At 46.6% G+C, this 13403-nt stretch overlaps 1 protein-coding gene and 1 long non-coding RNA gene across 4 annotated transcripts; one reads left to right on the plus strand and one right to left on the minus strand.

Annotated features, from left to right (window-relative positions):
- Nucleotides 1-5477: 5477 nt before the first annotated feature.
- LOC117854189 (uncharacterized) lies at nucleotides 5478-10488 on the minus strand. Of its 3 annotated transcripts, XR_004640195.2 has the most exons (11): nucleotides 10354-10488; nucleotides 10137-10205; nucleotides 9917-9994; nucleotides 9769-9839; nucleotides 9578-9680; nucleotides 9389-9439; nucleotides 7500-7653; nucleotides 6748-6892; nucleotides 6512-6617; nucleotides 6191-6415; nucleotides 5478-6094 (listed from the first exon to the last, which is right to left on the minus strand). XR_004640195.2 is itself a non-coding variant. In XM_034736491.2 (10 exons), exons 1-10 carry the CDS (start codon nucleotides 10475-10477, stop codon nucleotides 6264-6266), a joined length of 1053 nt encoding a protein of 350 aa, XP_034592382.1. In that variant the 5' UTR covers nucleotides 10478-10488; the 3' UTR covers nucleotides 6138-6263. The 3 variants fall into 3 exon arrangements, 2 of the variants coding, with proteins under 2 accessions (XP_034592382.1, XP_034592383.1); XM_034736491.2 differs by lacking the exon at nucleotides 5478-6094 and having other exon boundaries at nucleotides 6138-6415; XM_034736492.2 differs by lacking the exons at nucleotides 5478-6094; nucleotides 9389-9439 and having other exon boundaries at nucleotides 6138-6415.
- Nucleotides 10489-10601: 113 nt separating this feature from the next.
- On the plus strand, nucleotides 10602-12937 carry LOC117854190 (uncharacterized). Its single transcript, XR_004640198.2, has 3 exons — nucleotides 10602-10867; nucleotides 11611-11805; nucleotides 11893-12937. It is a non-coding gene; the product is annotated as an uncharacterized lncRNA (long non-coding RNA).
- Nucleotides 12938-13403: the final 466 nt, after the last annotated feature.

Raw genomic sequence — 13403 nt, forward strand, 5'->3', positions numbered from 1 at the left:
ATCCTTAATGCTTCCTTGATGACGAGCTTTAGATGATGTATGCTTAGGATAGTCTCAGTCTATAGTTTCATTGCATATTTACCAATGTTGGGAACTTGGTAACTCAGTGTCATAGGGATGAAACTGAGACATATGATGAAATTCTTTCCTCCTCTCTCTCCTCATAATCACAGTGATGTGGCATAGAAGTTAATGTTCATGAAACTCCCAATAAGACTGACGTTACTAGATCATCCTTTGTGTCCCTTGACTTGCCTTGCACGACGCAAAGTAATTTCGCTTGTTCTTTTTTGCATCACATTGGGGTTCCTCATGAGCTCTACCACAGCCCAATGGATAGCAGTTGATGTTGATTCGCTTTCAAGCAACAAACAAGTCATGCGTGATAGTATATGTGAGATATATAAATTAATCATTTTAAAGTTTAGCCTATAGAGGAAAATTGTACTTTTACAGAAAAGTGACTTTTTATGGTCCTTAGGATGTACCAAGAAGTAAAAAGAAATTTTGATACTTTCATAGGTATGATTTTGTGGTGCCTCCCAATGATAGTAAAATCAGCCATAAAAATAATAAGAAAAATGCACATGTATATATATTATTTCTTTGTAAGGTGACTCAAATCTTGCATATGCATAGGTCACTTTTTTTGGGTCATTGGATCTACGATGAACTATCTAGACCAACTTCTAAAAATGACTTAAATTATATATTTTTTTACCTACAATTCATAATTTATTTGAGATAATCACACATGTTTTCCAAATATTCTTATTTAACCTAGAACATTTTCTCATGAAGCTAGAACATTTTTTGAATAGTATTTTTTTATTTTAGAGTTTTTTTTCATGAAGTTGGAATATCACTGTTATTGAGCAGAACATTTCTGGTTCTACCTTGTAACGTTTTCCTCATGAAGCTATACTTTTTATTAAGCGGAAAATTCTTCCATTGCAACCTAGAACATATTTTTCTTGAGATGGAGCATTTTTTATTGAGCACAATTTTTTTTGTTATAATAACCTAGAATATTTCCTCATAAACCTTGAGCATTTTCTTTATTGAGTGGAACATTTTTTATCGAGCATATAACCTAGGAACATGTATAAGCAACAAAAAAGAACTTATGCTAAGAATGATCACAAATGTTCAATGATGATCCTTGTCCAAAAATCTGATTTTACAAGGAGATCACAATTTTGATTTAGTAAAATCCATCCTCAAAGAAGAACATCAAGCTAGCAGTCCTCGGCCGCGTCGTCTTCTCTTGTGGAACCCCCGAGCCTTGCGCACCGTGCCACTGACGGCGCACAGGAACCTGGACGACGGGAACAGGTAGCAGAAGTGGAAGCCGGTAGAAATCTTTGCCGCCTAGTTGACAACCTCCAGGAACTCCTCCCGGCGCTTGAACTGCTCGCCCATCATGGCGCGCATCGCTGCGTCGGTGGCGAGTGGCGACCCGCGCGGCGCCGTTCACTCGCTCGGCAGGCGGGCACGGCCCCTTCCTCGCGTATGTATCGGCGTATGGGCCGGAAGCTAGGACCGCCGCACCCGGCTGGCGCTGAGCAGTTCCTAGGCTCGGACCTTGCGAAGATGCCGCTCCCGTCGCCGTAGGGCGAGACCTCTTGCGCGGCGTCAGGGCACGAGACGACCACCCGTGAGCTCTCGCTGAGCCGGAGGTTACATGACGAGGGCGTCACACCAGCGCGCGAGGTCGGCCAGTGCGCGATGCATGTGTGCTGTTGCCGAGGTCAGATAGCTTGTCCGACACCGGCTGGGCGCGCAGACCCCGACTCCTATTCATACCATACCCCGCGCCGAGTCGGATCCCGAGTTCCCGACACCGATACCACGCCCGGCGGGATGGATAAATCGCGATGCCGCAGGCCGGCCGGGCAACAAACTCATGTAAATAAAGGATCAATTCATGGTAATGGATAGATTTGAAGTGCATAATGGAAAGAAAATCAGATTTTGGGAAGATGTATGGATTGGAAAGAAAGCTCTCAGGAAGAGATTCCCATCTTTATTTAACATAGCTAGGAGGAAAGATGACACTGTGGCTAAGATCTGTGGAGCGGTTCCCCTGAATGTGTCATTCAGAAGAGCTCTTACAGGAGACAAATTAAATGATTGGCTAAAATTGGTGGCTGAAATAGAAGGTCATGGCTTGGAAGATCAGGAAGATAGATTTTGTTGGAGCTTAAACAAAAGTAAAGAATTCTCAATAAAATTCATGTACAGAGAGATAATGCAAACTGAAGGAACTCCCTCCTTGTGTGCAGAATGGAAGTTAAAAATACCATTAAAGATCATTCTTATGGTATTTGAAAAAGGGAGTGATCCTAACAAAGGATAATCTTGCAAAGAGAAGATGGTAAGATAGTACCAAGTGTTGTTTTTGCAATGATGAAGAGACGGTGCAACAGCTATTCTTTGATTGCCATTTAGCAAGATGCATTTGGAATACAGTTTTCTTTTCATTTGGAATTCAACCGCCTGTTAGTGATCCTAATATGCTGGGTTCTTGGGCTAGAGGTTATCCCTGAAAATAGAGAAACCAGATGATTGTAGGAGCTGTTGCACTATGTTGGGCTATTTGGTTGAATAGAAATGATGTGCTGTTCAAAGGAAATACCACTACTCTTTTTTCAGGTAATTTTCAGAGGGACTTATTGGGCAAGGGTATGGGCGATGCTATCTAAGGAGGAAGAGAAAATTGATTTGAAGAAGAATTACTGCTTTGGATTTCTTTCATAAATATGGATGGAACTTTAGGAGAAGATTGATGTCTTAGGTTGTCTAGCGTCAGGGCAGATCTTGAAGGTATATGTGCTGATGGCGTGGATCTTTCTTCAGTTTACCTGGAAGCTGTCTCTAGACCTAGGACCTTGGTCTGTTTTAGTTCGATCCTAAGAAGTATCAGAGATCTTGTTTAGTCTTGTCTGAACTTTGTTTTGGAACCAGACTCTAGACCTAGGAGCTTGGTCTGTTTTAGTTCGATCCTAAGAAGTATCAGATACCTTGTTTAGTCTTGTCTGGACTCTGTTTTGGCACTAGAAGTTTCAGGAGCAGCCTGAGAACTGCATGTATTATGTCCAGGTTGTAAGTCGGTGGCTGTAGACATCCAATTGAGCATGATCGAGGCCGAACAATGTTCCTTAATTAAAAAAACAATCCGCGCAGCGTGTAACGTCCGCTGATCCATCTCAAGTCTAGAGAGAGGGTACTCTGCCACGTTCCGCCACTTTCATCACCGTTGCCACCTGCCCGCCAGAGCGCCCCTGCCACACCGACATGCAGGGGCGGATCCTAGGGGCTGCAGCACCCCCCCTCCGCCCGATTTTACCTTTAAAATAAAACCTCAAATTACCATTAATTTCTAACTCTAGCCTTTAATCTCTACTATTTAATCCCCTCAGTTGTTCGTCCTGGTTCCGCCCCTGCCGACATGCCGCCGCCGACGGCGATGTTCATCCACCCGGCGCTTCTCCCAGGGTCGAGCAGCTTCTTCAGCAGCAGCTCGTCGGACTCCGACGACAGCGCCGGAACGCAGCCTTTGATACAGGTGCGCGTCGAGGTCCCGCCCTCGCCGACGACGGATGTCGCGGAGCCGCTCCTCGAGCCCACGGTCGACAAGCCCAACACCAGGTCATCATCCCCCGCGGCCGTGGCCTTCGTTCTGCTCTTCTGGGCCGTCGTCCTCATCGCGGGGGTCGCCTACTGGAACTTCCTTTGATTGGAGCGGACGAGCTGCGCTGCGTGCAACCGGTGTTGATGATTGCATGGCTACGACGCTCATCTCTCAGTGATGCTGACTGTCTTACGCAGTTTAGGAATATGTACTTACTGTATGTTTGATGATAGTAGAAATAGGGAGAATAGTACTCCTCTTTGTTCAAGTTGTGGTTGTAACTGTCTCTCCGATCTCCACTAATCACTTCAGAATTAACCGTTTGATCTCCACTTGAGCATCTAGTACTTGGAGAACACCCAACAAGCCGTGTGTATTTTGTATTAAAAAAATTCATTGTACATATTACAAAGGGATCTGAGATTAGTTGCTTGCAACTTGACCACTACAATCCTTTCAAACTCTCATATTACAAAGAAAAGCTGCAATCATCAAATAGCTTTGGGGCTGAGCTGTTGAAGACATGTCTAAACTTCACCTACCAAATTATGGCATGACATTACTGAAGTTTCATCAGTTTCTCACAAGTTGCTCAAACTGAACTGCAAGTGAACTGTACTCTGCAGTACTGGATTGCTGGTACAACACAAGATTCAGAACCGAGTCAGTTGAGCACGAGTCCATAAACCAGAGTAGATGTCTCCCACGAATTCAGATACCAGTGGATTATGGCAGCCCCTCAAGCAATGGATAGTGCTTGCAGTGATAGGTTGTAGTTATTTGATGCCTTCACATCCTGTAAAATTTCAACAGTAATGGTTTCAGTAAAATAAAGGAGGAAAAGATGTATTCTGTGCGTTATTTTAGTTCATATGATGAACTGGCCAAGACTGTGCGGTTATTATCATCGACAAACAATGTATTATGTATATGAATTTCCTGCCACTCCAAAATAATTTCGAAGGCTGCCACTCAACACAGTTCTTCAGAGTTTCTGATCTCTGATGGCATCTCACCAACAATTCTTCAGAGTTCCAAACATGTCACCGTTCCCATTTTGAGGAGCATGACATCGTGAACTGCGGGAGTTGCCGGGCGGACAGGGGCGACCGGGTGGACTGGAGCTGGTTCTCCACCATTTTGAGGAATTGAGGGATTCCTCGCGCTTTTCTTCCGCACAGCCGAGCGGAGCACGAGCGAAATCCAATAAACCAGGTGGAAGCCGAGCCGAGCGGTTTGAGGAGGAATTCTGGAAGCCTGTGCTGTTCCCGAGGCCAGGCCCAGCGCGTCCGACTCCGACAGGGATGCGCCCGGACTCCGATGCCGAGGTGGACAGCACGCCCGGCGCGATGGCGCCGATCATCATCAACACAATAAAGTCTCCAGCTGGGCAACAGGCCGCCTACCCCGCGTTGATCGCATCTCAAGAGTGAAGACTACGTACTCTTCCTTCCTGGTACATTCATCACCATTGCCAGTTTGCCACTGCCTGCCGGCGCGCCACTGCCGCACCTACATGATGCCGCCACCGACGGCGATGTTCATCCACCCGGCGCTTCTCCCAGGATCAAGCAGCTTCTTCAGCAGCAGCATCTCGTCGGACTCCGACGACAACGGCGCCAAAACGGAGCTTCTACAGGTGTGCGTCGAGGTGCCGCCCTCGTCGACGGCGGACGTCGCGGCGCCGCTCCTCGAGCCCACGGTCGACAGGCCCGGCACCGGGTCATCGTCCCCCGCGGCCGCCGTGCCTTCGTTCTGCTCTTCTGGGCCGTCATCTTCATCGCGGGGATCGCCTACTGGAACTTGTTTTGATCGGAGCGGACGAGCTGCGTGCGACTTAGCGTTTGCCAATAGAAATACAGCATGCAGAAATTTCATTGCATGGCTAATAACTCATCTTGCAGTGATGTTGATCGTGTCACTCAGTTTAGGATATACTTATTGTATGTTTGATGATAGTTGAAGTAGGGAGAATAATACATACATACTCCCTTTGTTCATGCATGTTGTGGTTGAAACCGTCTTTCCACTAATCAGTTCCAGAATTAACCGTCCGATCTCCACTTAACGTCTGCATCTTTTGTTGTGTTTCAACCCTCGCACGCGCCACGGCACGACACGGCCTTACGTACGGCACGCATCTGCTGGTACGCGTTCCCCGCCCATCCGATCCGATCCCCGGCAACCACGCACCCCAGGACTGCACGGTTCGCGTCGAGGTGCCCTCCACCGCTGCTCGAGCCCAAGCCCGCCGCCGCCGTCCCCACCGCGTCTTGGCCGGTACGCGCCTAAGTTCAGTCGATACGGATGCGTGTTCGCCCGATTCATGATCAATCTTCTTGATTCTGTCTCCTCTCTGCTGCAGCCTGCAGATGGTGCTCCTCGGCGTGCTGTTCTGGGCCATCGTCGGCTGGATCATCTACTCGTGCTGTTCTAGAGCAGATGCCAAAGGAGAGCAGCCTGCAACGCCATTACGGATCGCATTTGCAAATAATAGCAGATATAAAAAAAATGACATCAAACGAGAGATTTCTGAATGTACTGAGTCGAACATACGAGTTTCTAAGTTACTCTCTTCTCTTCCTAATGTCGTGTAGCATGGAACAAGAGTGGATGGCTTCTGCACAAGTTACCGCAGTTTCTGTTCTGGACTGTACATGATTTCCCAGATTTCCAAGTCATTGCCCCTCTCGTATTCTCTGATATACTGAGGAATCTCTGCCAGACCTATCTGCTTTCCAACGAAACCTGGTTTGTCTCCGTGGATTGCATCCCCGTGTTCTGTAGATAAATGGGGTCAAAGGAAAAGATGTAGATAGCTTGGAAATAATGGTTTTGTTAGCTAATTAAGCAGAATTTGTTTTGCAAATATTTTACCATCTTGAGTTACGAAGAAACCTCGGAAGTGAGCGTAACCATTGGCCACAACGTCTAGTTCGTCCAGACTGAAGTTGTATCTCTTCTCCAGGGCCAAATACAGCACCTACAAAGTACAGAGAAGAACCTCAACTCATTCAATTTTTTTTTCGAACACTCTTAACTCCAAACTTTGGGGAAGCATGTTAACTCAAGACCTTGGAATTGAATAGTATAGATGCTGGATAGGACAATACCTTCTTAGCACCACTTGACATCAATTTCTTCACTGTGTCGAAGAACAAATCAGTGAGATCATCACTGTAGATAACATCTGCAGCAAACAGGACTGTTGCTTTCTCAGCCTCATCAATTTCATGTGCAGACCATAGGTACCTTAAACTGCATAGAGACATGTGACTGAGCCCAGTGCCAAAGAAACATTTACCAAAACTGAAATAAAGCAAAAGAAAGACTATATAAAGGAGTTGGAAACTCCATCTAGTGTTTGCGCATCAAAGACTATCAGGTGGACGACCTTCCCCAGCCCACCCTTTCCCAAGACCGTGACTGAGTTTACAATAATTGTGTTAGCACTATTATCTTTCTGAGGAATGATGAAGGCTCCCCTTCCCTAAAGCTAAAAGCCCCCAATGACTAAGCTGTGTGCAGGTCAGAACTCAGAAGTAAGGTGCCTTCATTTACACATGAACTCCCATAATCTTGTGTCAATTTGCAGCCCATACAACATATGATGTTTGCCTTTCAATTACGCGATCAATTCCAAATCTACTCAGTTTGCCTACTTGATGGTGCTACTGACCTCTAAATTATATGGGTTCTAAACTGTACGGCAAATTAGTGTCGAATATTTTGTTTTTAAACAGGAAGTGGTAAAGGAACATATGATCTCATATTCAGTTTCCACTTAATTATACTGCTTATGAATCATTTTTACTGGTGCATCATGAACAATAATGTAAGTGAGTTCAATTGGTGTAAAGAAAACCTTGGATCAGAAGGATCACATGTACTCACTGGTGGAGGCCATGACAACTTCCAGTCCAGTTCCCTTACACAGACTTTAGCTTCATCAAACTTTAGGGTACCAGAGTTGATACGGACATTGGCCAAGCAATTATCTAGGATATCAGCGCCTCTATCTGTTCATTCCCATTGGTAAACAAATTTTGTAAGAACTGAAGATAGCAAAGTGGCAAAACATGAAAAGAAAATCGAATATGTAATGTACTTGGGTGTTGGAGGGAACTCAAATTATATCACAGAATCCACAAGTTATAAATATGAATTATTTTCCACCCAAAAGATAAACATGAATTCATCAAGTCGTGTCATATCAACTGAACGTTCCGATATTGTGTCTTGGCTAAACTCCTGAGAGCAGGTACTAATACTAACAGGGTTTAACATTTCAATGGTACAAATGATCTTAATGTTCTCTCTTTTTTAAAATGATACTAGCAATATGCCCGTGCGTTGCTACGGCGAAACGACGTTGCTTAGCGTGTGATGTTTTTTATCGTGTCATGGAGTGCACCAAATTTTTTACCAGGAAAGAAAACACCCAAATTCTTACCGTTTCTCGTGTCAGATTGACCAACCAAGACAATACCCTCAGGATACAAAGATTCTATGGTCAGCTAAATTTAATCCCCCTGCCACTTCAAGGTGAGCTTCTATCTGATGTTAAAACATTATTACCTGCCTCAGCCTGATTAACATACAGCCTGACGAAAGTCCTTCGCCACCACACATCAAACGCCCTTTGCAGATTCGGGCAGTTATCCCCCAACTTCAAGAACCTCCGAAACCATGACAGTAGCATGGTCCTTTGGTTCTCCAATGGGAGCGTCATGGTCCTTTGGTCCTCCAATGGAAGCGTCAGGAGTTTCTGGGCGATCCCGTCCTCGACGAGCTTCCAGTCAAACGACCGGCAGCTGCAACCGCCGGTGCTGCGGCCGCCCAGAACTCCAGCACCGGCAGATCCACGCCGCCGCTGCGAGCTAGGGGAGCTGCGCCCCTGCACTCCCTGCGCCATGCCGCCGCTCAAGCCCTGTCGCCCCACGCTCGGACCTTCCTCGCCGGATCTTGCGCAGCCCCCATGCCCGGCCGAATCCAGCCAAGATGAGTTGCGCCACCCCCAAATCGGCGGCTCGAGAGCCTCGCTGCGGTCCAGCACACCGGCCACCGGCTCGATTTCGACCTCCGCCGGTCGAATCGTCACGGGAGAGGCCACTGGCCCCTGCGGGACTCCCATGTACAGATCCAGCTCAACCGTCGATGCTCCTCCGCACGAGTACTGCCGCTTCAAATCGACGGATCCCAAGCTCCGATTCGGTGTCTAGCGAGAGGAGGGGCGGTGGAGGAAGCGGCTCGCGCGTGGACGGAGGCGACGGGCGGAGAGACTTGAGGGAGCGTGCGTGCCGTTGGGTGGCGTAATTTAGAGAAGAACTTTCCCTTTAAACCCCCTCTCTTTCCTCCTTTTTCAATCCGACACCCAGACTATTCATAATAGTGGACTGCGGGTTGATTACACAAAACATCAGGGGTTTTTTTGCAAAATGACCACGACGTACGAAAATCCAGGCAGAGGCGTTACTTGCTTTAATAATAGGTAAAGATTAACATTTCGTGAAAGTAATCAAGTAATAAGGATCACAACTGAAATCAGACTCCCACACTATATTGAAGTTTTTAGTCCGACCAATTTTTCATATATCAAGATGGGATATCTCAACTAAATCTATTTGTCGAACAGAAGCCAAAAGAATCAAACCACCATATACGTTAGGTTAGTATGGAACATGAAATTTATTCAATGAGTAAATGTGAAGCAAACAATTCTGCCAAATTGGACTTTAAAGGAGGCAGAAGTACCTGTAACAAAAATCCTTCTAGCAACTCGAGCTAGTGCCAAACCTACTAAACCTGACAAACATTGCTGAGTTAAGGACAGATCATTTTCGGTGGACTTATAGAGTGCTTCAACAAGTAACAGACAAAGCACGGTACTATTACTCAGAAACCCCAATCCACTAATTTTCATACAAAATCATGAATTATCACCTGTTCCAGCACCAACTTCTATAGCAGTAACACCATCAAAGTAAGAAGATGTGAAGCTTTTGTGCAAAACAAAATCCGCTAATAGTAAGGCAGCTTTCCAAACCTGCAAAACAGTACCACCAATGAATAACACGAGTGCATGACAGAAAAAGGACAATGCATCCAATAAGCACCATGGACATTCTCCAAACCTGAAGGCCAACGCTCTTGAGTGAGCTGGTAACACCATGCTGAATGGTGAGCAGATGGTAGTCACTTCTAACTACAGGCCGAGAAAGCTTAAATGAGCAGCTCGCCAATCACATCAACACAATTTGTAGGAACCAGTAATCGATGTACCATGTTTGTTTCTTCTCCTCCTCCGATCAAGAACGAGATCTCCATCTTCATCCACTGCGACGGCATCAGACAAACCACCTTTCCAAACAGTGTCAATCATCATGTGACCACGACCCCACAACGAGAAATTCAACACATATACACCAAACCAACCTCTACGAAACCACCAACCAACGCAAAGACACATCCACTCCCACAGACTACAGTCCCGTTCACTTACCAGAACCGCTCGCCGCCGCGATCAGCTCGCCCCCGCAGCTGCCATCGCCGCCATCGTCCTCAGATGCCCCTGAAAACACCAAATTGAAGTTCAGGGCAGTACAAAACACGCCGTGCCCCCCCCCCCCCCCCCAACAATCTCGCCTCGGTTGGCACCAAGAGGCAGTGCAGGGAAGGTGTATGATGAAATGCGCGCAAGGAGCGCGACCTACTAGTACCTAGGGCCCGTGAGGAGAAGCTGAAGCGGGAGACGTGGAGACCGCAGAAGTGCGGCGGGCATCCCAGGTGCACCTCGCTCATCACCTGCTCCTCCTCCTCGGCTCCGCCGCCTCCGCCTTCCATATCGGTCGGCGGTCGCAGAGCAGGCGGCCAACTGACGTCTGCGTCTGGAACACCCAACCCAAGTGAAGCAGGCAGAAAACTTGTCGTTCTACTGGGCCAGAAAAGTTGGGCCATACAAATATATATATCGTCCATGCTTCTTCATGGGCCTGGTTATGGGCTTTATGCGCTGGGTTTGTGCCCATGCAGTAGGGTTTTATTTTTATTTTATTTTTCCCATTCGAAACTCACTGCGATTCTGCATTTCAGCGACAGCGCCGGCGGCAATTCTCCGGCGATATTCAGTCCCAGGCGCCGCCACGGACACGGCCCGCGGTCGAGTACAGGAGTACCTGGCGGCGGAGGCGCCGCGGGATCGCGTGGAGCTCGAGCCGCCTTCCTCCAGCACAGGTGCTTTCCTCTTCTGACTTCCATCGCCTGCCTGGTCGTCCACCATTGTGCGCGAACCATTCGATGAAATGCCTTCCTGGATTGGATTGGTGTGGCTGGTTTAATATCACGTTTGATCATCCGTGCTGTAGATCTAGTTAGGGTTTCCAGGGGATGACCTGGTCCATGAGACAGTGGTTTGAATACTGTCTTCGAGATTGGTGGTGACCTGAGCCTTCGCGGTACAGCCGTACAGGCACCTGCCTCTTGTGCAGTAGTCCGTACAAATCTAGTTCTGGAAAAATGTTTGCACTTCGAACCTTGAGCAAAGCAATATTAAAGTGTACAGTATTTCAGATAGTACCGAACTTTGGTTTCTAGGCAAATGCCATGGCGCTTGTAGTTGTAGCGTGATTTTTTTATTCGTGCTTTGCTGTTTTGTAGGAGTTGGATTTCTAGTATCCTTTTACCTTGGCTTGTGCCTTTAATATAGGAACACACCTGAATCCTATTCTTGATGCTTTCATGTTTTAGAATCTCAGAGTTTCTTTTTGATAAAATCGGTAACATTTGTTGATCTATTGGTACTACTGTGGTGCAAAAACATTCACTTTTGTCATGCATGGACATGGAAAATATATTCCTGCTCCTCGAAAGAAAAAAGAAACATATTCCTATGTCCTTGTTGGCCCTCCCTAACTGTTGTTCATGGTGCTCTTTGTCACCTTTTTCCTGGCTGCTGCCCTCTATTGATGGCCCTGTAGGATGCTGAGGTTGCGCGCATGGGAGGACCTCAAAAGTTGAAAACACATGTTTCCATTTGGCGTGCTTATTATCCTCTGTAACTGGTTCAAAGGGCATAGTGCTGCTCCAGCGTGATTTGGTACTTTCCACAAGGCATATTGATTGCTACATGCATAATCTTCATTAATGTGTGTCTAGTTCCTGGATGGTAGCAAGTAAGCAACACTTAGCTAGATGCTTGGTCTTTTCATGAACACTGTAGGATTGAAGGTGTAACCAAAATCTCATTCAACGTTTTGCAGAGTGGCACAGTTGTGGACTGAACATTGTAGACGACAGAGAACGCCCTGAAATCTAGATATCTCATGAGCTCTGACAGTAAAAGATATCAAACAGAAAGAGGTAGGCGAGAGCAACTGCAGGCCAGTCAAACCTTCTCAGACCAATAGCAGTTTTCAAAGGCATTTAAGTTGTTCCTCTGTTTTCCGTGACCAATTTGTTTCTCTTTGGTGCAAAACATGGTACTCATGCTGGTGGTTGCAAATGGGCGTCAGGCCTCGAACTATGTTGCTGAAAGATTTTGGTCCAACAGACCAACACACCACGTGAGAACTCCAATGAGTGCTGCCATGGAAAGCGGGAAATGCCAGTTTCCAAGATCCAACGCCATTTGAGAAAAGAAAAAAATGGTGATGAGTAGTTTCTCTCTGTCTCCTTTCATCAAAAGGGTATGCATCTAAGCCTGTCAATCGAATGTTTATATACTAATTATGAGTATGAAATATAGGTTAATTACAAAATCAATTGCATAAATGAAGGCTAATTCGCGAGACGAATCTATTAAGCCTGATTAGTCCATGATTTGACCATGTGGTGCTAAAGTAAATATGTGCTAATTATGTATTAATTAGGTTTAATAGATTCGTCTCGCGAATTAGTCACGGATTATACAATTAGTTTTATAATTTGTTCATGTTTAGTCCTTCTAATTGGTATCCAAACATCCGACGTGACCCGAACTAAAAAATAGTCCATGGATCCGAACACGGGTAGCAACTGGCAGAGCGTGTCATCTTCTGAATCTGATCGTTCGGTGTCACCTCCATGACTCCATCACAGGAGGCAACGATGCTGGCCGGTCACACGATATTTTGGTGCTTTTGATGGGAACGTTTTGGGTTCCTTTCTTCACTGGGGGGTATCGAAGAATCTAACCAGCATCTTCCTTTGTGCCGTCGCTAGTCGTCGAAATGGCATGCGTATTCGATTATTTCATAATTGATTTACTTTGTTTCTCATCTTACCAGCCTCTCGAAACAAAATATTTCCTTGGTTCAGTTAATCGAATGAATGAATTTCAATTCTCCATCACCAGGTACTTGAATCAACCGATTTAAATGCTTGGTGCCATTTTCAGGCCTGCAGATTTCTCCTCTGTTCAGGTTTGGCAATCGCTGTGGAGTTGCACATTGTCTCAAACTCGAGACTTTGGACCAGCCTCCGCACCTCCCGAATCAGGTACCATCACTGTCAAGATCAAATAGTGCCCGATTTCAACTTTGTTCCAAATGCCACCCCCTGTGGTACATCGGGTTCGGTGTGCAAGTAAAGGAGGGGGGGCTTTCCGTACTGTTGCATTGGCCACTTCCGGGGAGCTCCTCCCTTCGCCGCATGCCCGCATTTGATTCCCTCCCCTCTTCGCGCGCGCGCGCTCGGGCGGCTGCGGCTGCGGCTGCGGCTGCGCATCCCGTGGCAGGAGGGAGCGTAAAGGCGCGCTGCTCCCCGGCTTAAGTGCCTGGCAAACTGTTGCCGC

Source organism: Setaria viridis, chromosome 4 (assembly GCF_005286985.2).
Source record: "Setaria viridis chromosome 4, Setaria_viridis_v4.0, whole genome shotgun sequence".
Taxonomy (NCBI): Eukaryota; Viridiplantae; Streptophyta; class Magnoliopsida; order Poales; family Poaceae; genus Setaria; species Setaria viridis.

What these genes read in the sequence shown, in the direction of transcription:
- LOC117854189 (XM_034736491.2), bottom strand. Translation starts at nt 10,477, where the DNA reads ATGGAAGGCGGAGGCGGCGGAGCCGAGGAGGAGGAGCAGGTGATGAGC. An exon ending in TCAAGAGCGTTGGCCTTCAG is followed by an intron (nt 9,681 to 9,768) that starts GTTTGGAGAATG and finishes ACTGTTTTGCAG; the next exon opens with GTTTGGAAAGCTGCCTTACT. An exon ending in TGTGATCCTTCTGATCCAAG is followed by an intron (nt 6,893 to 7,499) that starts GTTTTCTTTACA and finishes GTCTCTATGCAG; the next exon opens with TTTAAGGTACCTATGGTCTG.